This window comes from Labeo rohita, chromosome 15, assembly GCF_022985175.1.
Source record: "Labeo rohita strain BAU-BD-2019 chromosome 15, IGBB_LRoh.1.0, whole genome shotgun sequence".
NCBI lineage: Eukaryota > Metazoa > Chordata > Actinopteri > Cypriniformes > Cyprinidae > Labeo > Labeo rohita.
The window spans coordinates 9857600-9883004 of record NC_066883.1 but is presented as its reverse complement, the minus strand read 5'-3'; the positions used below and the strand labels follow the sequence as shown (position 1 = coordinate 9883004).

At 35.7% G+C, this 25405-nt stretch overlaps 2 protein-coding genes across 4 annotated transcripts; both read left to right on the top strand.

The window, feature by feature from the left end:
• The first annotated feature begins 1786 nt into the window (after window positions 1-1786).
• On the top strand, window positions 1787-4695 carry rbp2a (retinol binding protein 2a, cellular). Its single transcript, XM_051129602.1, has 4 exons — window positions 1787-1944; window positions 2837-3015; window positions 4150-4251; window positions 4551-4695. Exons 1-4 carry the CDS (start codon window positions 1872-1874, stop codon window positions 4602-4604), a joined length of 408 nt encoding a protein of 135 aa, XP_050985559.1. The 5' UTR covers window positions 1787-1871; the 3' UTR covers window positions 4605-4695.
• Window positions 4696-8845: 4150 nt separating this feature from the next.
• hnrnpl2 (heterogeneous nuclear ribonucleoprotein L2) lies at window positions 8846-24897 on the top strand. Of its 3 annotated transcripts, XM_051129343.1 has the most exons (14): window positions 8846-8958; window positions 9528-9646; window positions 9736-9973; window positions 10062-10149; window positions 10402-10496; window positions 11546-11618; window positions 18146-18178; window positions 18958-19026; window positions 19263-19519; window positions 19602-19723; window positions 20820-21021; window positions 21106-21163; window positions 21325-21429; window positions 24471-24897. In XM_051129343.1, the coding sequence occupies exons 1-14, from the start codon at window positions 8950-8952 to the stop codon at window positions 24527-24529; spliced, it is 1527 nt and encodes a 508-aa protein (XP_050985300.1). In that variant the 5' UTR covers window positions 8846-8949; the 3' UTR covers window positions 24530-24897. The 3 variants fall into 3 exon arrangements, with proteins under 3 accessions (XP_050985300.1, XP_050985299.1, XP_050985301.1); XM_051129342.1 differs by lacking the exons at window positions 8846-8958; window positions 18146-18178; XM_051129344.1 differs by lacking the exons at window positions 8846-8958; window positions 18146-18178; window positions 18958-19026.
• The last annotated feature ends 508 nt before the right edge of the window (window positions 24898-25405 follow it).

Below are 25405 nucleotides of genomic sequence, written 5' to 3'. Positions count from 1 at the left end.
GAAAAAAAAAAAAAAAGTTTTACCAAATCAAATTACTACTACTACTACTACTGCTAATAATAAAGAAAATAATAATGATAAAATATTTGATGGTTTTCATATGTATCATTCTATTCTATTAATCATTCTATTCAGAAACCTAAAGATACAATGCATGCAATAAAAGATCTAATCTCTTTTAAATTAGTTTCAAATTTACAGTATTGCATTATTATTACAATGTCACTAATCATCAGTATGTGGCAAATATAAATAACACTGGTGAAATCTGAAAAGTGATTGCATTACTGATACTTTATGATCAAAGACAGCATTTTACCAGTCTATCAATGTGCAGAGCTGATAATGAGTGTGATTTGACTCATGGTGACAGAGATCAATTGCACTAAAGACACGTATCTGCTCGAAGTTAACTTATCAGCATGTGCCCTATGCTTTCACCATTGTTTCAGTGGCACTGACAAATCCACAAATGCAAGTATTACTTGCCTCACACCTGACACATCATTGTCATACTTTGCTATTTTATTGCACAATGGATAATTAAAACAACATTTCTATGAAATTAAACAAACACTACCAAAAGCTCAAAAGTTGTGGTTTTGTAAGATTTTTTTCAAAAGACATTAATACCTTTATTCAGCAAGAATGCATTAAATTGATCCTAAGTGACAGTACAATAAAAAAGATAAATGTTTCCACTAAAAATAAATGCAGCACAACTGTCAACATTAATAATAATCAGTAATGTTTCATGAGCAGCAAATCAGCATAAAACCACAAAACCAGTAATAAGGGTAAATTTATACATCAGCAGACGCTGAATAAATAAGCTTTCCATTGATGTATGGTTTGTTAGGATGGGACAATATTTGGCCAAGATACAACTACAGTCAATACAATCTGGAATGTGAGGTTGCAAAATAATCTAAATATTAAGAAAATAACCTTTAAAGTTGTCCAAATGAAGTTCTTAGCAATGCATATTTCTAATGAAAAATTAAGTTTCAATATATCAACAGTCAGAAATGTACAAAATATCATCATGGAACATGATCTTTACTTAGTATCCTAATGATTTTTTGGCATAAAAGAAAATTGATCATTTTGACCCAGTGATACAATGTATTTTTGGTTATTGCTACAAATATACATGTGCTAGGTATATTTTCCTTTACATTTTAAAGTGTAATGTAAAAATATTTCACATTACTTTTTCTACTGTGTTTTTGAACTATTTTTGCTGTCATTTAATTTGTACTTAAAAAAATAATAATGCAGCCTTGGAGAACATGAATACTGACAGATGTAAAAGTAAAAATTTAAACATATTGAGGCAAGTAATGGAAATGCTTATATTTTGCATGATTAACCCAATATTTAATTGCAAATAATATTACTAGCATTTAGTGATTTGAGTGAAAAGGTGTAAATAAATAAATAAGTAGTTTTTATTTAGTCCCCCTTTTGGTTCACTACCAGTTGTTATTCCAACTCCACAAGCTTGTATTCAACTTTTGATTTGGGAATGTTCCAATGAAATGTTGAAATTGGCTTGAAATCGAATGCACAATAATTCTACGAGATTACTTGAAAACTGCTGATTAAAATAGTTATGAGGAAGTATAACACAACAAAGTGTGGGATACTGCTGTCACAGCTTTAAAATGTCATGACAACTGCAAAATCTGCACAGCTTGTCTGTATCATTCTTTCGGTCCGTATTAAAAGCTGACACAAGTACATCCCCTTTCTAAAGCCCACCCATTTTTTCAATGAAGATAAAGGGTTTTATCAAAGGAACTCTGTCCCTACGGTTCATTTGATCACACACTCTTCTCACACACAGACACGCAACATCCAGCTTCACAATGCCGGCTGATTTCAATGGAACGTGGGAGATGGTCAGCAATGACAACTTTGATGATGTCATGAAGGCTTTAGGTATGATTTCTTTTACTGAATGCTTATTTTATCAGCAGGAGCATTTACACACCAGAGATGCAGATCAGATTCTTGAATGTTGTTTTTTGAGGACAGAGTTAATAATATGCATAATATGCATTTAATGCATAAATTAAATTGCAAAATCATAGGTTAAAGATGTAATAGAGGCAGACGTTTTATGTCTATTTCTGTTAAACGTATGTACTCTGAAAAATGCACTACTTGAAATAAAATATACATTAACTGTAAGAAATCACAGTATAAAACCCTTAAACTTGAAAGTGAAAATGCAGTTGTCGCAAAGTCTCAAAAGTAAAAAAAAAAAAAAAAGGATGTAGTGCAGAATATTTTGTGTAAGACGTTTCATGCATCATGGGCTGCTGGGGGCTGCATAAATTTCAGTCTAACATGAGCAAAATTTATTTTGCAATTTTACTGCATGTACCAGTTGTGCTTAATAGACATAAAAATGCTGACAAGACTTCATATAGCATTTTAGACAATCTGAGGAAAACAAACACATAAATCATTGTTAATTATTAAATCAATGTAAATAAAGGAATAAAAACACTGAGTATCTTTACTTGTTTATAAGAAATAAATAGATTATTTATTCCAGGGTCAAAGTTCATACCGAGTATCTTATCAGTCACTTTGATAAAGTTGTGAGATGAGCAAACTTCAACACTTTGGCCACCTTTGTCCCCGCATATGAATATATTTGAGGTCATTTGTCAGTCTGTTGCATCACAGGACGAAACATGGCCGTTTCTTCAGCATCCCCAGTGATTTCAAAGCTCCCTTTCACTACTTTCACACATTCCTACTTGGATCGTGCTGATCTTTCCTTTTCAAGGCTTTAATATATCACTCTATTTCTCCCCTACAGATATTGACTTTGCCACCCGTAAGATTGCAGTGCATCTCAAACAGACTAAGGTCATTGTGCAGAATGGAGACAAATTTGAGACCAAAACTCTCAGCACCTTCAGAAACTATGAGGTCAATTTCACTATGGGGGAGGAGTTTGACGAGTACACAAAAGGGCTGGACAACAGAAATGTTAAGGTTGGTGTCCTAAATAAACAGTTACACAGTTTTAGCAAAAACTAATACGCCTCTGATTATGCAAATTTGCCAGTCAGACAAAAATGAGCAGGTAGAATTTCTATATGTAAAAAAAAAAAAAAAAAAAGAACACTGAACAGGTTTATATATATATTTTTTAAATCTCATGCATTTTAACTAAATAAATATTGCTTGTTCCACAGCTAGGCATATATTAGATGTCTATACTTTTTAATTGAATAAATGGAACTGATTTTACACTGAACATATTTATGCTGATTCTAAGCACTGTGAAAAAAAAATCTGAATAAATGTATTTTAAAAATATTGTTCCTAAATTAAATAAAATTGATCCGTTGATTTTGATTTGATTGATTGATTTTTTTTTTTTTTTTTTTGAGTACAGAAGTCCTTTCTGGTTTCACAGATATGCATTAATAATTATTAATAATATACATTAAGTTTATCATTTACATTAAAAATGTGTAATCCAACTGAGTGGAAATGTCATATACAATTCAAATACATACATCCTAATTAACATTTTGAGTGCAAAAAAACAGTTATAAGTTGCACTAGTATATTTGTAGCAATAACCAACAAAATTATCAATTTTTATTTTATGCCAAATATCATTGGGATATTAAGTAACGATCATGTTCTATGAAGAGTTTGTAAATTTCCTACTGTAAATATATCAAAGCTTCATTTTTGATTAGTAATATGCATTGCTAAGCACTTAATTTGGACAACTTTAAAGGCGATTTTCTCATCTGCACCCCCAGATTCCAGATTTTCAAATAGTTGTATCTCAGCCAAATATTGTTCTATCCTAACAAGCCATACATCAGTGGAAAGATTATTTATCTTTCAGCTTTTAGATGATGTATAAATCTCAATTTAAAAAAAAAATGACCCTTATGACATGTTTTATATTCCAAGGTCACGTATTTGCTGCTTTAATGTTCTAGTGGTTCTAGCTCAAATGTAACTGGTTCTAGCTCAAATGTAACTATAATAATTGTGTCTTAATGTCTTAAATGTGCAGCTTGGGGTCACATATGTGCGTGGGGGTGTCCCATACAACAGCACTAATATTTTACATTGACAAAAAACTTTAATATTTGTTTTCAGACCCTGGTGACGTGGGATGGTGATAAAATGGTGTGTGTGCAAAAGGGAGAAAAGGAGAACCGTGGCTGGAAGCAATGGATTGAAGGAGATCTGCTTCACTTGGTATGTCCTCAAGCTAGCTGTACAAGAATGAGAATAAGAAACAGACAAATCAATAAATGAGTGAATGAAGGGAGAAATAAATGTTTACACTTATGTTACTTTATATCATGGTACCTGAATTATTATTATTGTATTAATGTACCATTCTATTTACATCTCACCCCAAGGTCATTTTACATACTCAAGTTCAAATGATAATACAATGGAACGTTTTGTCCCAGTTCCACTTTTTAAGTGTTTTTTAGTAAATGTTTCAGTGTATACAGCAATCATTTGAATCTCCCTCTTTCTCTTTTTAGGAGATCCATTGTCAGGACAAACTCTGCCATCAAGTATTCAAGAAGAAAAACTAATGCTCCATAAATAACAGCATATTCACACATTAGTTTGGTGTTGTGCTGTGTATATTTATTAAATCAGTTTTAATAAACAGCTTCAACCTAATTCATTCATTTTATGCTCCATGCGGGAGAATTTCAGTGCAGAAAATAAGGTGCTGATAATCTCAATCCTAATTAAAAATAAATTCCATACCAGGAGTATAATCAATTACACTTGGAGTATTACACAATGTGTTTAATCAATTTAATGATAGGTGTGTTTACTGAGATTAGTATATCAAAGTTCATAAGATTTATATCATTTGATAGGATTTAGCCAGAAATGGGTGTGTATCCACTGTTTCAGACCAAACTTTAATCTTTTTCATACCATATGAATATAAACGTATTATGAAAAAAACAAATCAAAGAAATAGTGATGATATATGCAGTTAGGTCCATATATATTTTTATTTTTTTAGATGTTGACCACAAGATATTCAAGTTACAGTTATATAATGAATATGGGCTTAAAGTCCACACTCTGAGCTTTAATTTAGTCTCATCAAAACTGAAAAAAAAAAAAAAAAAAAAAAAAGGTTAAAGGGGTCACCAGATGTCCATTTTCCACAAGTTGATATGATTCTCTGGGGTCTTAATGAAAAGTCTATAATATACTTTGGTTAAAAATTCTCAATGGTAGTGTAAAGCAACACCCTTTTTACCTTGTCAAAATGAGCCCCGCCTCTCTCTTCTCTCTGTGGAGTGAGGAGCATGTTTACTTTAGCCGCATTTAGCGGGTTTAGCCACGAAACGTGCTAACTAGCACATTATTAGGAAAGGTGATTGCAGAGATTCATTAAAAAACCCTTATGCTCACTTCTGCTGTAAGTGAAGCTGGATCACGAATGATTTGCGCGAACATAGATGCATTTATGTAGATCGGGAGGCGCATTCCCTTCACAAACAAATGTAATCCACTGCATCTTCAGCGGCTTAGATGTTGGGAGTAAATGACGACCTCTATGTTCATTATTACATCCAGCAACACAACACCTCAATCGCTCAATCGGAGATATTATTGTCTAACTTACATCCCTGCTCTGGCATCGAAACAATGGAGGTCAGACTGTTACAGTTGATCTGAGGTAAAACGCTCATGTCAATCAACTATCGTGGAAGTGGCCTCTGTCGGTGTGACGCCACACCAACAGGCATCTGAGAATGTTACAACTACCCATATTGGTAAATTGCCGGAACAAATTTACCGGTATTTTTGAAAAGGTCCTATTCACACACGATCTCGTAACAGTAATTTACCGGTAATTTACCAGTAAAGACTGTATGTGTGAAAGGGGCTACTGACTCGATTTGAAAAAGGGGATATTATTTTTATGGATTAATTAAAAACCACTGCATGGATTTTTATCATTATAGGGTATTATAGGGTGTACATACACTGCCAACACACATTAATGTTATACATTACATTAATGATAGCAGGAACATTAGGAGTGGCCAAATCAACAGTTTGGTACATTCTGAGAAAAAAAGAACACTGGTGAGCTCAGCAACATAAAAAGGCCTGAACGTTCACAGAGGACAACAGCAGTGGATGACTGGATGATCCTCTCCATGGTTAAGAAAAATCGTTTCGCAGCATCCAGCCAAGTAAAGAACACTCTCTAAGAGGTAGGCATGTCACTGTCAAAGTCTACAATCAGTCTACAGTTTGCCCAAAAACATCTAAAAAAGCTAGACCACTTTTGGAAAAAGCATTCTTTGGGTGGCTGAAATTAAGATCAACCTGTACCAGAATGACAGAAAGAAAAAAGTATAGGGCAGACTTGGAACAGCTCATGATCGGAGCATACAACATCATCTGTGAAATGTGGTGGAGCAGTGTGATGGCATGAGCATGCATGGCTTCCAGTGGCACTGGGTTACTGGTGTTTAGTGATGATGCGTCAGAAGACAGAAGCAGCCTGATGAATTCTTCTAGATTCAACCAATTGCAGCAAAGTTGATTAAGCGGCCCTTCAGAGTACAAATGGATGAAGATCCAAAACATACAGAAAAAGCAACCCAAGAGTTTTTGAAGGTGAAAACGTGGAATATTCTGCAATGGCCAAGTCAATTTCCTGATTTCAACCTGATTGAGCATGCATTCCACTTGCTGAAGAGAAAACCAAAAGCAGAAATACCCACAAACAAACAACAACTGAAGTCAAAAGCTGTAAAGGCCTGACAAAACATCACAAAGGAGGAAACCCAGTTTTTGGTGATGTCCATGAGTTCCAGACTCAAGGCAGTCATCGCTTGCAAAGGATTCTTAGCAAAATATTAAAAAATGAATATTTTATTTATGATTATATTTACTTTTCCAATTACATTTGACCCCTTGAAAATGGGTTGTAATTCCTAAGCATTTTGTCCCTTGAATTAAAGTTTAAAGTCTGCACTTCAATTTCATCTTGATTGTTTCATTTTAATTCTATTCTAGTGGCATACAGAGCAGAAATTATGAAAATTGTGTCAGTGTCCAAATATATATGTGGACCTGACTGTAGTGATGAGAATATATAAAATAACTTAAATAAACACAGGAAAATAATAATCATAACTGAATAGAAGTGGAGTAGAAATACTGGACCTGTAGTTTTAAAAACTAAAAATTATTTTAATTATTGTTTTACATTTAAAGCTATGCGGCTTATTAAATACATCAGTAATACCCCGTTGTGACTTATAGCTTTTATTTGTCTTGAAAAACGTTATTGCTAACAAGTAACTAAACGGGACTTTAGAGGTTCAGCCTCAGTGTGTTAATAGTAGTGCTCTTGCAAACTATTCAAAGTCAAATTTTTAGAATACTTGTTGGAAAAGTCATGTGACCATGGGGTGGTTTATACATTACACTTCTGCCGATTGTATTAAGGCTTCACAAGTTGTTAAGGTTATCATGATGAATCAAACGTGTAAGATTCCTAAACGTTTGTTGATCATAGAGCTTATTTTCTGCAATGATCCAAAAGCCAATGGAAAAATCCTATTGGGATATTGCTGAGGGAACCAGGGTGGCGCTATCTTCCTGGTTCGCTCACAAAAATAAGTCATCACTGCAGTACTAACACACTTGAGCAAGCCAAGGTCTTCAGGATCACTAAAAACTTTGGAACAAAACTACTGGAGGAAGGTGGAGCTAAACAACAGAATGCTGACCAAAGATTGGACACCCTTGTTATAAACTAAAGGTTTTGCTGAGATTATATTCTGACACTTTGGCTCTTTGCTGCCCTCCACTGTCAAAAAGATTTACAGCTTATCAAGTGTGGGGAGGGGGGTGGGGGTGTTACTTGATAAAATCTGTGCATCTGTAGCTTCTGTAATGGAGTTTTATGGTGTCACAATATTGAAAACAACAGTGTAACCATTAGATCATCCAATGCCATTGTGCGGGAGTGTTTTACTTAACAGTATAAACATGAAAAAGTCCTTGTATACCAAATTTGTAGAATATTAAGGTTAGTGTCTTTTGGAGTTTTTATTTTTTTATTTATTTGTTTTTTTGGCAGTTCAATAAATTGGTTATAATCTTTGATTCACAAGTTTATGACACTGGCTCTAATTATTTATTTAGTAGCCCTGATGTTTGCTGATATATTAATTTAACAATGAATTATTTTGTAATTATTTACTGACAGTCCTTGTATACCAAATTTGTAGAATATCAAAGAAAGTGTCTTTTGTGTTAGTGTCTTCTGGAGAATTTGTAGAGAAGCATTTTTTTGTTATTGTTGCAGTTAAAAAAAACTGATTATAGTCTTTGATTTATCAATTTGATTTATTTATAAATCTTGATTATTGTTATATATATATATATATATATATATATGAATAAACACATTTCTAGTGAAACTAGAACGCCTGTTTTCGTTAGAAAATGTTCATGAAGTCTGAAAAAACATCTTACTGTTTTGTAGGATCACGAAAAATTTGTCGTGATCAAGACAACAACATACTAAAATGTTACAACACACTTCATTAGGGCTTCGCTGTGGGGCTTCCGTATCAACTCGCTGATAGAAGCTGAACCTGTTTTGACTGACTACTGTATTGTCCAATCACGGATCTCAACGTAGTTCCACGTTGTTTTTATTGGTCTACAGTGGTGATTGACAGTTCCTGTTCACCAGTAATATTGAGAGTTCTTGTCCAGAGGGCGTCACCCCCGCCTGTCCCATTTTCTGTAGTTTTCGTCCATTTCATTTTGATGCGCGTGAATCGTAACGGGACAACATGGCGACGCAGACGGCCCGCTACTACAGCGAAGGCGGCAGAGCAACAAAACGCCAAAAAACGGAAAACGAAGGGGGGGATGGCGACCGTAAGACAAATCTTTGCTTACACGCTATCAGTTATTTTATCATGGACTTCGTATGACTTCGTTTTAGTTAGCTAGCTGGCTGAAATAGCAGTAGTTAGCGAACCAGCTAACCAAACAATTGAGCTACAACATGCTGGTATTTTTTTTTGCACCAAGAGCATCGCAAAAACACAAATATGATAACTTAAATATTTACGTAGCTAATTTTTGATTTATTAGTGTGAAATGCCCGTTTTTTTCTCCCACGCTATGCATATGTTTTGATAGCCTGCTGAATGAATGGATTATGTTGCATGTAACCATAATCACATATAATGAACGTTATTAATAGCAATGAGTGGGAAAATGTTGTGCATTAGCACAACGTACATTATAATTAATACATACACATTTAGAATATGCTCAATTTGTAAACAGTAAGGACAATACACAACATGCACAAAATGAGTATTGCTCACAAATCGTATTTGTATTTAGATTTTTTTTTTCCAGAAATTTTGAATGACTACTTAATTATGCCTGTTCACTAAACTAATGTGGTGATTTCACTATAATGCTTTATTTCATAGGAAGACTATGTTGACCCACATAAGACCCTCCCCTCTCTTGTGGTGCATGTCCGAGGTTTAGTGGATGGAGTTTTGGAGGCAGACATTGTTGAAGCCCTGCAAGAGTTTGGAACCATCAGGTAACTTGTGCTGTTCCTCCGTAGGTTGTGTCCTTAATTTTGCCTTTTGTGAAATGCATTGTGGATTATATATCTCTGTCTTTCTGCAGTTACGTTGTACTCATGCCTAAGAAGCGCCAAGCCCTGGTTGAATATGAGGACATGAATGGGTCTTGCAATGCTGTTACTTATGCCAACGACAACCAGATTTACATTGCCGGACACCCTGCGTTTGTAAACTACTCTACCAGTCAGAAGATATCCAGGCCGGGTGACCCAGATGATTCCCGAAGTGTTAATAATGTTTTGCTTTTCACAATCATGAACCCCATTTATCCCATTACCACGGTAATACCCACCTCCACTGTGTAATATTGCTAATGCTTTTTATTATTCAGATTAGATTTTTCACATTAATATTCTTATTGTTCTACAGGATGTTCTCTATACTATTTGCAACAACTGTGGTCCTGTTCAAAGAATCGTCATCTTTAGGAAGAATGGTGTCCAGGCCATGGTGGAATATCCTTTACTGCTTCAGACTACTTCAGACTTCAAGCCGTAATTTGTGTTTATTAGTCATTGCGCTCTTGTCAGGGTTGTTTCATTTTGTCATTTATGTGTGGGCTAAGAATGTCTTACACGCATTGAAATTGGAAGTTTCTGTTTGAGCCAAATAATTTGAAGCATTTTGCATTCCAAAAATGCTTTAAATAATAACCTCTTTAGTAATGGCGAAGGAGATTACCTTTGTATTTCTTTAATTCCTCACACATTTGATTCCGTTCAGAGTGCCCAAAGGGCCAAGGCCTCACTCAATGGGGCTGATATATACTCTGGCTGCTGCACACTAAAGATCGAGTATGCCAAGGTGAGGTTCATCTAAATTCACTGGGGGAGAACTCCATGTAATTCAGTCATTATTGACCTTTGTTGATAATCTATATGCATTTTCTGAATGGCTTAAAAATGTGGTTTCAGAGAAGCCATTTATTTTGTAGCCTTTTAAAGACAAAATATTTTGAGAATGAAGTCCCTGTGAGTATAACACGTGGTACAATTTCTGCTAATAATCCCACATATATTCAAATAAATTCCAGTGGCCTGGCAACTTCTCCCAGTGCTCCCAATCCAGGCAATTTGCACAGGCTATCCTCTCAAAATATTATAACTTTAATTGCTACGATTTAATTCTCGAAACATTTCAGCTTTATTTTCGAAACACTTTGGCTTTATTCGTAAAGTGTTATGACTTTAATCTCGTAATTTTAGATTTAAAAAAAAAAATTTAACGTAGCACTAAAAAACGCTCCCAATCCGGGCAATTTGTATGCACAGGCTATACTCTCAAAATATTGTAACTTTAATTGCTATGATTTAATCCTCTAAATTACGAATTTATTCTCAAAACATTTCAGCTTTGTTTTCCAAACATTTTGACTTTATTCTCATAATTTTTACTTTATTCTCAAAATATTACGACTTTAATCTTGTGATTTTTAGATTTTTACATTTTAGCGTGGCACTAAAATGCTGCCATAGTTATTTAATATTCCCAATCCGGGCAATTTGCATGCATAGGCTATACTCTCAAAATATTATAACTTTAAGTGCTACAATTTAATTCTCGTAATTTTGACTATTCTCTAAACATTTTGACTTTATTCTCAAAATATTTCGACTTTATTCTTGTCATTTTAGATTTAAAAAAAAAATTTTTACGTGGCACTAAAATGCTGCCATAGTTATGTAATACTCCCAATCGGGGCAGTTTGCATGCATAGGCTATAATATGTTATAACTTTAATTCTCGTAATTTCGGTTTTATTCTCAAAACATTTTGACTTTATTCTCAAAATGTTGTGACTCAAGCTGGCAGAAAACTAATTTTTAATTAATTTTTTTTTCTTTTACTCTTAGCCGACACGCCTTAATGTGTTCAAGAATGACCAGGACACATGGGACTACACCAATCCGAACCTGAGCAGCCAAGGTACCGTTTACTCTACATCTGCTCTGACGTTTCTCAGCGCCCTTACTGCCACTGTGGGGTAAATAAGTGGGTGGGATTGGGACGTCTTAGATCCGCAGTAATGAATCCGCTGTTTCACCTCCCCTGTGCTGAGTGTTAGGCATACCAACATCTACACCGCATGTTGTGTATGTTTTCGTGGCTCTCTGAGGGGAGGAAAAGCCTTACTCCCGTGATCTTTCTAAGGCTTCCTCAGAATGTTGTCCTGCCGATATCTCACAAGCTTCCTTTTCCAGCAAAGCCTGTCACATGCCAGTAGTGTAAGGGGCAAGTGGCTTACTAGGTGTGCACCATTGAGGCAGATTATCAGGTCATGGTTTACCCTGACACATTTTACGGTCAACATGAAACTATGCTCACAACCCATTTTAGTAAAACATCGAGGGGAACTACATTTTGTCTATTCAGAAATTATTAGACTTTTTAATATGTATACAAAACAATAAGGCTTGATGTCACTCAAAACGGAAAGTCGTTTTCAAGTTGTGATATGTTGTCCTTTGGATTAACATGCACTGTTTAGTTGTTCACAAAACAATGAGTAACATGTATTAAAAGTAAATGGGGACAATTATGATTTCATGTTGACTTTTAGCATTTCATAATTTTGGTTAAAGGAATTCGTGGCCACCAATGGTGTGGAACTAACTGCAGTTCAACAAACCACAGATCTTTTGAATAAAATGTTCTTTGGTGCTCACTGGCCATTTGCTCCTCACATTCATGCGGTACATTTAGAGACCAATACGAAAGCACAGAACTTTCCAGAATATCAAGTGCAACAACAGAACACTCAGTACATCTGGACACTGGGGGATATTTCCTATATTTCACTGAAGACACAAGTGCCTCAGACTTCCAACACTGTACCAGTCATCAAACCACAACTGCTTCCTATACCTGCGAGATCATTTCTCCAGAAGGACAAACACTCATTTTACTCTCGTGAAACTGCAAGGCATCCTGACAAACACCTGATCACGCAACATTTAGCACTCATCACCTCCAACAGCAATGACACTGCCAACGAAGACACTGAAGGATTTGGGGTTGTCGGTGCAAGTAGTTATGGCTCCCACACCCATTCAACTTTCTCCCGTTGTTTCTTACGGGTCAAGAACAAGACACACTCCACTGTGACACACCACCATAACCTCACTGCTAACAAGGGATGTTTTTGACACGCATCCTCAAGTGACACCACAACACAATGCAAACTGCTGACGTCCACAGACAAACAGCCTTCTCTGAACCCGTCTGTCTTTTTCTGGGCTACTTCGTCTTTCTCTCGCCGTGCCGGTCGTTACATCACAAACCCCGACACCTACAAATCGTCATGCCTGACTCTTCACTCGTCAACAGCTGATGACACTAAACCACTCGAGACACCGAAGACACTGCAGACAACATGACAAGCAGACGCACTGACATGCAGACAGTTTTTTTTTTTTTTTTTTTTAACTCAATTAAGGCCTGACATTCTGCCCTGGAGGCTGGTGTTTCAGATACGCTCTCTTCCCTCAACATGTGTCCTCCTCCTCTAGTCCTTCCCTTTCACGATTCCTCCTCTCTCTTTCTGTCAATATGTGACGTTTTTTCCCTTTTTTTCCAGTCATTTGACTACTGTGTAACACCTTCCGTATGATGCAGGTTGGCTTTGTGTCTCTAGTGGAAGTACCAGTCAATCTGAATTGGGCTTAAATTGCTCCAACTTTTCAACCACCATGGGAAGACAGGCATTGAAATGAGAATGCTGGCATCAGTGGAGCATTGAAACTCACCTGAAACAAGCAAAAGTACTTGGGAAATCAGTGGAATGGACTGGTGGGGGAAAGAAGTGGAAAGTTCATAAGTGCGATATGGAGGAGGATGCCATGAAGACGCTCAGCGCTGGCTAATTTACGGCATGTTCTTCTTGCCCGATCCTTCAACCCCCAACCCTTGCGTTTGTACTGTAAGTAATCCCAAGCTTCTGTTGTCTTGGAGTGATGCGCTTATAGTCTAATGTTTCATGGGGGTGTATGACCAAATGTTTGACTAACTTGATCTTTTCCTCCCCAGTTGAGTGTTTTTGTCTTTTTTTGTTGTCTTCCTCATTGGGCCACCAATTGATGTAATTCAGCAAGCTGCATTAAAATGTATTCCTGGGATGGGTCGTTCTTCTGTGAGCAACGCTATTATACTTGTGATCCCCAGAGATGTTTTGCGTTCTTAGTACCCCCTTTTTTCACCAATAGGATGCTAGTTCCTGTTCTGTGCGGTTACACTTATAACAACCGCTTAACAGCTAAAGCGACTAAAGCCCAAAGTGTACTTTGTTTTTTTTTTATGCATTTGCTGGAGTGTGCGTAAATTCCTGTTGTAATATGCGTAACAAAACTTTTCTAAACTCATGTATTCTATGTTAAGCTCTCATATGGACCTAAAACTTTAAATTTGTTGCTTCACAAGGTGGCAACACTGTTTCGCAATATCAAAAAAAGAAAACAAGTGGATGAGAAAGAAAAACAACTTATAGGAGACACCAGCAACGGTAGACAGATGTGTTTACGAGTACAAAGACATTTTTATCGGTTGTAACATCTGGAAGGAAATTATGGAAGCCTATTTCCGCCACTGAATAAAAAGTAAAAAAGGTATTCAGATTTTTTTCTGGCAATTTCGAGTTTACATCTCACAGTTCTGACTTTTTTTTGCTCACATTTGTGGGAATATAAACTCACAATTGTGAGAAATGAAGTAAGAAGTGCGAGATATAAACTCGCAGTTCTGACTTTTTTCTCACAATTGCAACTTTGTATCTGGCATTGTGATTTTTTTTTTTCTCAGAATTGTGAAATATAAACTTGCAATTGTGAGTTATAAAGTCCAGTTCTAAGGAGAAAAAAGACTGATATGCTCACAGAATTGCGAGTTTATATCTTGGAATTCTGACTTTATAACTCGCAATTGCAAGTTCATGTCATTCAGTTGCGCCTTTATTTCTCAGAATTGTAAGTTTATATCTCACAGTTCTGAGAAAAAAGTCAGAATTGTGAGATGTCGCAATAACTTTATTTTTTTATTTTTTATTCAGTGGCAGAAACGGGCTTCCATGGGAAATGGTGTTGATACTTGACAAACTTTACGGTGTACATGTCGATCGCCTGTGTTTGTGCGTGCTGTCCACTGAAGTATATTTTGTTGGTTTATGCATACTCTAATTTTTCGCTTCCAAGTTAAAGTATACTTTGGGCTTTGAATCATTGGTTGTAGTGATTGTCAAAGCTTTTAAAACAGCTAATCAGTCTGCCTAATGTAGAACAAAAGTACATTGCACAAAATAAATCACATTTCTACATTTGCCATTCTGCTCAACTACTTCAATTTTTTTTGGTTATATATTTAAACTTTTGGCCATTACATCAAAGATTAGATCAAAGATTTGGATTACATACAGTCACTGAGTTACCGTATTGTTCTGAATATAAGACTTTTTTTTTTTTTTTTTTTTTTTTTGGAAATACATTTGAAAAAATGGGGTCACCTTCAGGGTCTAGACTTTTAAGGCCTTTTCACACTGAACACGACAATTGCAAATGTTCCCTATGGAGCTGTTTACACCAGGCGCGATTATTTGCGGCGCAGAAGAGCAAGGATTTTTTTGTCCTATGTAGAGCACTGTTCGTTTTCTTCCATTTGCGCAAGTGTAATGAGTCAGCGCGTTCACTCTAGATCTGTCAATCATGTGATCATATCTCCTGTCATTATACTTATGAAAAAAAATGAGAGAAACATTTTTCTATACATCTGGGTTCGTACAAAGTGCTTAAAGTGCTTTAAGTACATGAATTTGACTTTTTGAAATTTAAGGTCTGGAAAACCCTTGAAAATAGCAATATTTCTGAAGAGGTACTTGAATTATTGAAAGACACTGTATCTATGAAATAAGTATTTAATTTTTTTAATAAGCACATATCATCTCACTCAGAATTTACACAATTCAAAAAACAATACCTTTTTCGCTTCTTTTAACTAGCGAGCAAAGCCAATAGTAGTACTGACACGAAAACAGGAACAGATGAACCAAATCAATTGAGTCATTTATGTTGGACCCACTCCGATTGATTCAAACTCATGACTTTAAGTGATTCACTAGCAAAAAACAGATCTAATTAAAAGAGCAGTGTATTTTTGAATTGACATCACTTGTAATGATTTTAAAAAGCACATAGTGATGGTGAAACAGAGCTTTTCGAGACTCCAAATGAGTTTAACCATTGCATCGCAAAATGATTCAGTTTTGAAGTGCTCCCAGCAGCTTGCGTATTGGGAATCATTTGTGAATCATTTCACTTAGGTTGGAACTTAGCATATTGTTAATCATTTGATTTAGATTGTAATGGGTATGTGAATCATTAAGTGAATTGAATGATTCAAATCAAATGATTTGCAGTACACGATTTGAAGTTCCGATGTAATGATTCACAAAGTTCTGATCTAACTAGTAAAATGATTTGGCGCTCCGTGCTCCGAGTCCTGATATGAAATGATCTTCACGAATCATCATTCAAATCGGGACTTCAGAGCATTAAAAAACGCGAATCATTTGGTTCTGGTCGTTTTTTTGGGTGTGGATTCGTGAATCATTTCATTCAGTTTGGGACTTTGGAGCCCGTAAGGCGAATCATTTGTTTCAGATCAGGATTTTTTTTTTTCTTAAACAGTAGAAAACGTCAAACCATTAAGACATTTATAAAAACAAAACAAATGAAAAAGAAAATACAAACCCCAAATACAAATTAACTGTGGTTTTGCTATATTAAAAGTGTAATATACTTCGTAATACTTTAATAGTGATACTTGCATGTGCTTCTCTTTATTTTTTATAGAATAAAAATCCACTTTAGATCTCAATCGATGATGATTTAATGTGGGTTTTAGGCAGGAAACATTAGGCTAATTAGCACACAAATTTGCAAATGTAGCTTGATTGTTCCATTGTTGCATCTTTGTGCGCTCAATGTGAAAGCGCTGTTTGTCGCAGATTCGCCTCATTTTTTCACATTGTGTCCAGTTTGAAACGGTCTTGTCAATAATGTCAATAATACACTGGCAACAATAGGTGGTGCCAAATATGTGTAAAACCCACTGTTGTTTATTGTGCTGCATTAAGCCGTAGCCCAGTGTCTCTCAACTGGTGGGTCGCAAGAGAGTTTTGAGTGGGTCGTGGCATGTGCGGTCAAAGAAACAACTATTTTTTTTCTAACGCGAGACTTTTATTTTAAAAGTTGTGCATGAAAGCTGTTTACACTTCTGTCAGATGCAGAAGGCCCCGACCACACTAAACACGTTTTTTTTAGGTCTGAAAATGCAAGGCGCACTGCACTGCCTTTCTTTGGTTGCTTCTAAAAAAAGAGCAGTGCATTGCAGTTTTTTTATGTTGCTAGGCAACCATCAAATCAGCAGTCCTGTCAGTCTAATCAAAGGATTAAAGTGCAAGCACTCCAAAATCTTTGGTTTTGGCTGTTAAGTAAACTGTCATATTAGCAAAAACCTTTAAAAAAAAAAATACTGCTCTGGATAACTCGTGATAGACACCAAAAGTTTCTCCTCCATCACTGCAGTCTCTGGACTTTCTAAGCAATGGTACACTTTTCGACTTTTTTTTTTTCAACTTCAGGTGCTCAGAGTTGTTAAAACGCGAGGTGCCCAGGGCACATAAACAGCGCGCATAACGCTCACTGCCAATAGAAAACAATTCAAAAATGGCACCTCTCACCATTCTGTCTGAAAAACACATGGTCCTGATTCAGTATCTGTGGTCAGATAAGTTGTTGTCTGTCTATACTTCAGTGTCGTTATTCTAATATATATAATGACACTGACATATAGCCCAACAAAGTCTCTGTTACCTCAGGAAAAACTGCAAAGGCTAAAGTGGTGGCGCATGCTGCCTATCGCATTATAAATAAAGCTCAAAAGAAAATACGAGCATGCAACTTTGTAGTTATGTTGGTGTAAAATAAAACTACCCAAAAATTACATAACTGGATAATGTTTTTAGGATTTCGGGCAAAACAAGATTTGGTCTCTAAAAAGCCTTTTTCCAAAAGGTTCATCTTGGGCAGTCTTGGGGGGTTGTCTTATATTTGGAACAGTACGGTACTTAAAATGTAAAACTGCATTTTCAACTAGTAAGTATAACTTGAAAGTAAAGAACTTGATGTGTTTTGTGGCACATCGTCCTGAAGTGATGCAGCCAGTGAAAACAAGAGTCTGTTTTGAGACCCAGCTGAACACGTTCACCAGCACCATTTTGGTGGTAAAAGGGGTATAGGAGAAGAGGCCTACTGTCATTTTCAGTTTGTTGTGTTTTTGTAAAAAGCAGCGTGAATAAAGGCTTGGTGCCCTACATATTTAAGACCCTGAATAGAGTAAGAATCTTATTATGTGATTGTTCAGAAATGTCCGTGAGATTGATGTTTGCACTGTGTGTACCTGAACAGGTGCAGATGCTGATGGCAATGGGGGCAATCAAGGTGTGTGTCTGCAATAGACATTCTGTCCTCCCCCACCCACTCACTCCCAAACATAATTTATGACATACTTACATTGTCACGGGCGAACACACCAGTTTGATCGGGGCTGGTACACACCCCAAAAGATAGCCTGTATGTTTATTAGCCAGCCAACTGTGATAGACAGGTGTGTAAGTTTCATAGGTCAGTCTCACGAAACCTGTCATGACATGACATTTCACCCTGAAATCAGAAGAAACAAATTGTAAATGGTCAATTACATGTTTCATTACTGTAATTCAAAAAAAACTTATATTGCTGTAAAAATTTGAACTGTAAAATATTTTTATCATAGTATTTTTAAGTCCCATTGCAGTATTTTTATACTGTAATGTTAAAAAGGATAAAAATGTTCAGACATTGATAATGACAGTTTAATGACAAAATGTGCTTGATTTGTCATGAAAATGTTACTATACAAAATTCAAAGATTTGGTTTCATTTTCATATGCAAATGTCCAAGTTTTTTTTTGTTTGTTTGTTTTGGGGTGAAATGTATCTCGCATTTTCGTGAGATTCACCCTAATATTATTGGCCCTTTTTTCTGATGTCCTATGTGTCCCCTTCTCTGCTGAACTTAAAGCTCATGCCAATCACATTAAACATTCACAAAGTCAGTGTCCTGTCCTGTCGCCTCTCAGCGAACTCATCTTTCACTCTCTCTTTCTCTCTCTCCCCCTCTCTCTTTTTGGCCCCTCCCCTTTTCCTTTCTTGGCCTTCTTCCTTCTCTCGCCTCTCAGATATGAACGCCAACCCCAACAAGCGCCAGAGGCAGCCGGCTCTGCTGGGAGACCACCCTCCAGAGTATGGTAAGGCTTGCGGGGCACACGCGTTAACACATTTGCCTCATTTGCTCGCAAACAGGGGAGTGAATGTTAAAGCGACAACAAATTGGGGTGTATTTATCACAGTGGCAGCAAGATGGTGCTGTGTTGACGTTAAATCTTAAAACTAAAATGAAGGGTGTGTAAAAATGTTTGTTTACCCCTACCTGCCCACACCCCCCCACCCCAACGTGGTCTGTTTGTCTTTTGTATATTCTCAGGTGGTTATCACGGATATCAAGATGAGAGTTATGGTGGACCCTATGAAGGCCGACGGATGGGGCCGCCCATGGGTGGTCCAAGGCGCGGTGGGACCAGTCAGCGTTACGGCGGACAGTACGGCCCCCCACCTCCACCGCCGGGTGAATATGGCGCACATGCAGACTCGCCAGTGATTATGGTCTATGGCCTAGATCCTTCAAAAATAAATGCAGACAGGGTCTTCAACATCTTCTGCCTGTATGGAAATGTGGAACGGGTAGGTAGAACAGCTGAAAGCAATTTGGATGTTGTCATGCAAACAACTTTTTCTGAAATACACTTTTCCTATTTAAATGAAGGTGAAATTCATGAAGAGCAAGCCAGGAGCTGCAATGGTGGAGATGGGAGACTGCTATGCTGTGGATCGTGCCATCTCGCATCTCAACAACAACTTCCTGTTTAATCAGAAGCTCAATGTGTGGTACGTTCCAATTGGAGTTTTTTTTTTTTTTTCTTCATTTAGCTGTAAAAGCAGCCTGATTGTGCTCGATTCGTTAGCTATTTTGTGTAAAAGAAAAAGAATATTTTTAGATTTATTTTTTTGAATATTCTTGTGACAGTTTTTCTACATATATTTAATCATTATAGGCATGAAAAATACTTCTATAGTGTTAAAATACTTAGTTTTGTCTAATTATCTGCATTTTTTTTTTTTTTTTTTTTTTTTTTTTTAATGTGACGTGATAAAAGAATTTGAAGGAAGTTGAAGTAAAATGCAAAAAAAAAAAAAAAAGTTGAAAGTTTTTTTTTAAATATGAATTCATATATGTGACCCTGGACCAAAAAAAAAACAAAAGTCATAAGTGATTTATACATCATTTTATACATCATCTGAAAGCTGAATAAAAATTGATGTGTGGTTTGTTAGAATAGGACAATGTTTGGCTGAGATACGACAGTTTGAAAATCTGGAATCTGAGGGTGCAAAAAAAAGTCGAAGTATTGAAAAAATTGCCTTTAAAATTGTCCAGATGAAGTTCTTAGTAAAGCATATTGCTAATCGAAAAGTAAGTTTTGAGATATATACTGTAGGAAATGTACAAAATATCTTAATGGAACCTTATCTTTTCTTAATATCCTAATGATTTTTGCCATAAAAGAATTTTGACCCATACAGTGTATTGTTGGTTGTTGCTGCAAATATACCCATGCTACTTATTATTGGTTTGTGGTCCACGATCACACATATGCATACTACTATACGCAGTGTTGCCAAGTCTGCAGTATTTCTGCGGAATTGAGCTACTTTAACACTGTTGCCGCCGATTGTTTTTGATGTCTGTGGGTTGAAGCAACCCCAATAAAGTCATATTTAGCCCCTAAAAACACGAATTTACCGGGGGAAGCGATCTTTTTTTTTTTTTTTTTTTTTTTTTGTTTAAATGGGGAGACCCCCCCCCCTTGAAGCCTGATTGGGCTAGTTTTGATAGCAGTTGGGCGGGTTCTGTTGTGAAAACCTTGCAGCCCTGGCTATACGACAACTATTTGATCTGTTGTTTTTTTTTTCTTCGTGTCAGTGTGTCTAAGCAGCAGGCCATCATGCCCGGTCAGTCCTATGAGCTGGAAGATGGGACCAGCAGCTTTAAAGACTTTCACGGGAGCAGAAATAACCGTTTCACTTCTCCAGAGCAGGCAGCAAAGAACCGCATTCAGCACCCCAGCAACGTCCTACACTTCTTCAACGCAGCACCTGAGGCATCACCAGATACCTTCACCAGGGTCAGTTCACATCACAGGAAGTCCTTCCTGTTCTTGACACATTGTTATTTGATGTTTACGCTTATGACCTTCATCTCTTTTCAGATCTGTGAAGAACTTGGGGTGAAGAGCCCTTCCAATGTTAAACTTTTTGCAGCTAAAGGTATGTGGAAAATGCCGTCTTTAACTGATGCATTGTAAATCACAGCAAAGAAAGCCTAACTCCGCATGAACTAATTTAAAGTGCACTCTATTAATTTGTAATGTCATCTGTGCCCCTTTGTTGTTGTAATGTGTCCAGTGGTTCTTTTCTTTAATGAATAGGTTCCACATCGGAGAGGAGTTCGTCAGGGCTTCTGGAGTGGGAGTCTGTTAATGACGCAATGGAAGCTCTTGCTATGATGAACCATTACCAGATGAAAAACCCCAGTAAGTAACCTCATCATGTGTTTTAGATTTGTTATTTTTGGCATTAATTGATTTATATCAGGGTTTCCAAAATTGGAGGTTTGCCAGCTGACGAAAAGCTAGTAATTTAGTCAAATGTAAAATTAAAATAAATAAATAACTGTGCTAGGAGTGGGCAATATGACCAAAATCTTAATTCACAGATTAAGAAATTTTATTTCACTAAAAGATAAGCCTATGGTTGAGACTTTGGGTTTATTATCTGCTATAGGAAAATAACGAAAAGAATAACAGCATACAGTAAATGGTAAAACTCTGCTCTACAAGCTAGTGTGCTCATAATTAAGATGATACATTAAAATAATATGGTAATACACAATAATTTGCAGTATCAAGCAGCAAAGCGAGCTGTTTTGTACAGCTAAAAATAGCTGGACGTGCATGAGACCAGAAGCCAAACCCATAAAATTTACAAATGGCCGTGCCCACTCTTACTGGAAGAAAGGTGGACATGTCTTGATATAATTGTTTTTCTATGTTTTTTTTTTTTTTTTTTTTTTTAAATTAAAAATGAGAACAAAACCAAATAGGACAAATGCAACAGAACAAAGTTACTGATTAAACTTTTTTTTTCAGATACAGGTTTATTTAACATGTAGTAAGAAAAACAACAGAAATTAAATAATCAAGTGTAAAAGTACAAGACTGCATAGTTTTCACTGTATGTGTCAAATATGAATTGTTTCTTATAAAAGATGCTAAAGTTATTTAGTCAAGAGCATTGAGTGATTTTTCTCTGTCTTTTGTTGTTTGATTAACATTCATGACACACACAGCTGCTTTTAAATGTCCCTTTAAGACCGAATACACAGATCCAATTCATAGTTTTCAGTCACGTGACTGACTCGAAGACGTGGAGGTCGTCCATAGAACTGTAGCACAAGCCTGTCAATTTTCCATCTCTCTCCAATCCACAAATATTGCCACACATCACCCCTCAAAAGAATAAAACAAAGATATGTGAACACAATGCAAGTTTTGGCCTTTTGCAATCTATATAAAGCACCTGCCTAAATATTTCAATAACTAAAAATAGCACAACATTATAAAGCGTTTAATGTGAAAGACACTTAAAATACCTTGATGTATTAAGACAGTGATATTAAAAGATCTAATTCTGTACACACCTTATTGATAGTGCATACTTTATGTAGGCAAGCAGATAAGCCTGGAAATACGAACGCAATTCGCTAAATGCTAAATCTGTAAAATGGTTTTCTACGGGACAACATTTAATGTGAAACTTAGTGCATTGCGTTTATATTCTGGGTTTATCTGCTGGCCTGTACAAAGTATGCATCTTCAATGTGAATCAATCACATGAAGTCTATGAATATACTGATACGTATCCGGTATTCATGTCAACTGTTTAATTTTACTTAAAACATAACCTACTGTGCTTACATGAATACTTCACATTTTGACAGCTATGCGTGTATTTGTCCATTCAAACACAATAAGCCACAAAAGAAAACTAAATTTGTGATCACGTCAGATATTATTTCTTTTATTAGTTTTATTATTATTATTATATTAGTGTTTTATTTTACAGAACAGTTGTAATTTACAAAATTAAACAGTTGCTTCATTTTTACTTGGCCAACACCCAATGTATGCAGTGTTGCCAACTTAGCAATTTTGTTGTTAGATTTATCAACTGTTCAGACTACCCTAGCAGCATTTTCTTCAAAAAGCACCTAGCAAAAATTTTTAGCAGTACACGCGTCATGTGAATTAAGTTGTTAGTTGCAGTTGTTCAGTAATAATTGTTCATTTATAATAAAAACACATTATTAGTTTGTACCTGCACTTGCTGGTCAGTTAAAAATATCTAGAAATATGGAAAACTGTAATTTTCTGCAAGGACATTATCTGTTAACTTGTAACCTGAAAACACAAAATGCAGTGTGTAATTTTAAATTCAGGTTAAAAACCTGTGAAAAAATCAATACAGAAAATTCCTTTAAATTAACACCGCACATTGTGCATTTAAGACTTTTCTAAAAGTGTAGCATACTAACTTCCAATACACTGCTTAAAATATAATTGTTCAGAATGTGTAGATTTACTAGTTAATAAGAAAAACAATGTAATTGTTCAAAAATGTGTAAATATTCAATAATTAAATGTTGTATTTAAAATAAATATATGATATTATTTATATTTATTTTATTATCATGGGTCATTCTATAATTGTGGCTACGTCTCATGTCCGTGAAGTATATTTTTAATATATTTTCATCAATATAAAGCCCAAATGCTTAATTTTATAGTATGTTGAAAAGAGCCATATCTTTTGTTCAAAAATTATGTTCATATCACATACAACCCTGCTATTCAGCTGTCTGATTTTGTAAAGTTGCTCATTCTACTATTTAGGCATGACAATGACCTCAACAAGACAATTTAACTAAAACTTATGTTTTGTTTATGAAAATATATTTCTAAACATACCATATGCTTAGTAGTTCTAGGCTTTCTTGTTGAGTATAGGCCCAAAACACTAAAAATGTCAACTAAGTTACCCGTCAACTGTGTTACCCAGTAAAGGTAACATGGTGGACAGTAGCAAACATAGATGGTATTTTATGCACATATTCCTACAGATCACCTTTATGTATATAGCACTTTATACAGTATATATAGTTTCAAAGCAGATATGTAAGGTCATGTTTGGTTGTTTGGGAAAAAGGAAAACTTTTTTCTTCACATTGTTAAATTCTAAATTTACCCCTAATTATAGAATGGCCTTTTTATTTTTTTAGTTTTACTAACAAATCCAAATGAACATTTAAAACATGTTCATAATCATTTTTTGCTGAGATTTGAGTGATCTGATTGTGAATTCTGTGCAGTTTTGTGTTATGATTGCATAATGATGTCATCACACAGTGAAATCATAATGTCATTTAGCAACAAATTGTCCAGCCTTGAGCACTGAGTGCATGTGGTTTTAATGTTAAAAATGTGTGCTTATCCTGTTTTTCTGTTTCTCTCTGCAGATGGCCCATACCCATATACACTTAAGCTGTGCTTCTCTACTGCACAGCATGCAAACTGAACAGCATCTTGTCATCACCATCATCATGTCCCAGTGTCATCGTTCACCCCATCACTCCACCTTCCTGCTACTTTGTTGTCCTTAATGGCTCATTTGTGTGAGTGGGTGTGCAGACGTGTTGAGTTAATCTTATGTTGATTGAGCCGCAGCACAAGCTGAGAGTAAAACTGACTGAACTCATTGTTTTTAATGGAAGAGGAGAGTTGAAACGCTTTTGTACCAGTATTTTGGTTTTGTTACTGTTTTGTTCTTTTTTTATTGCTTACTATGATCGACTGTTATGTCTGGGCTCAGCACCTCACTTTTAGAAATGTCACCCTCTAAAGAAAACTGCCTTTTTTTTTTTTTTTTTTTTTTTTTTTTTTTTTGATTGTAAAATAAAAATAGTGATAATGGGTCTCTTTTGTTATTGCTTTTGCAAGGGAGCAATTGTGACTCATGTTTTAAAATTTTACAGCAGTTGAAACTTTTTTTTTCCCCTTTCAAAAGCTGCCTGGATGTTATTGCCCAGTGTATATTTGGAATCTGGAAAACAAAATGTAATCAGTTTAATAAAGAAATAATCTGCATATTCAAAAATGGCTATTGCCGTTTGCTGATAATTGCTAAACAAGCTTGCACATGCATTTACCCTCTTTTTTTTTTTTTTTTTTTTTTTTATCAATACTGTGATTTCCAGGCTTTGACAACTCATATAAATGTAATTGATATTTCTATACTCCACAATATTTTTATTGTCAGGTTTTTGGGCCTCATACAAGAAAATCAGAAATTTAGCCCAGAAACCCACATCATCCAGTGAGATGCTTCAAATGAAATGATGTATACAGTAATAGAGGGGGCCAGGAATCCTGATCTGATAAATAAATCAAAATG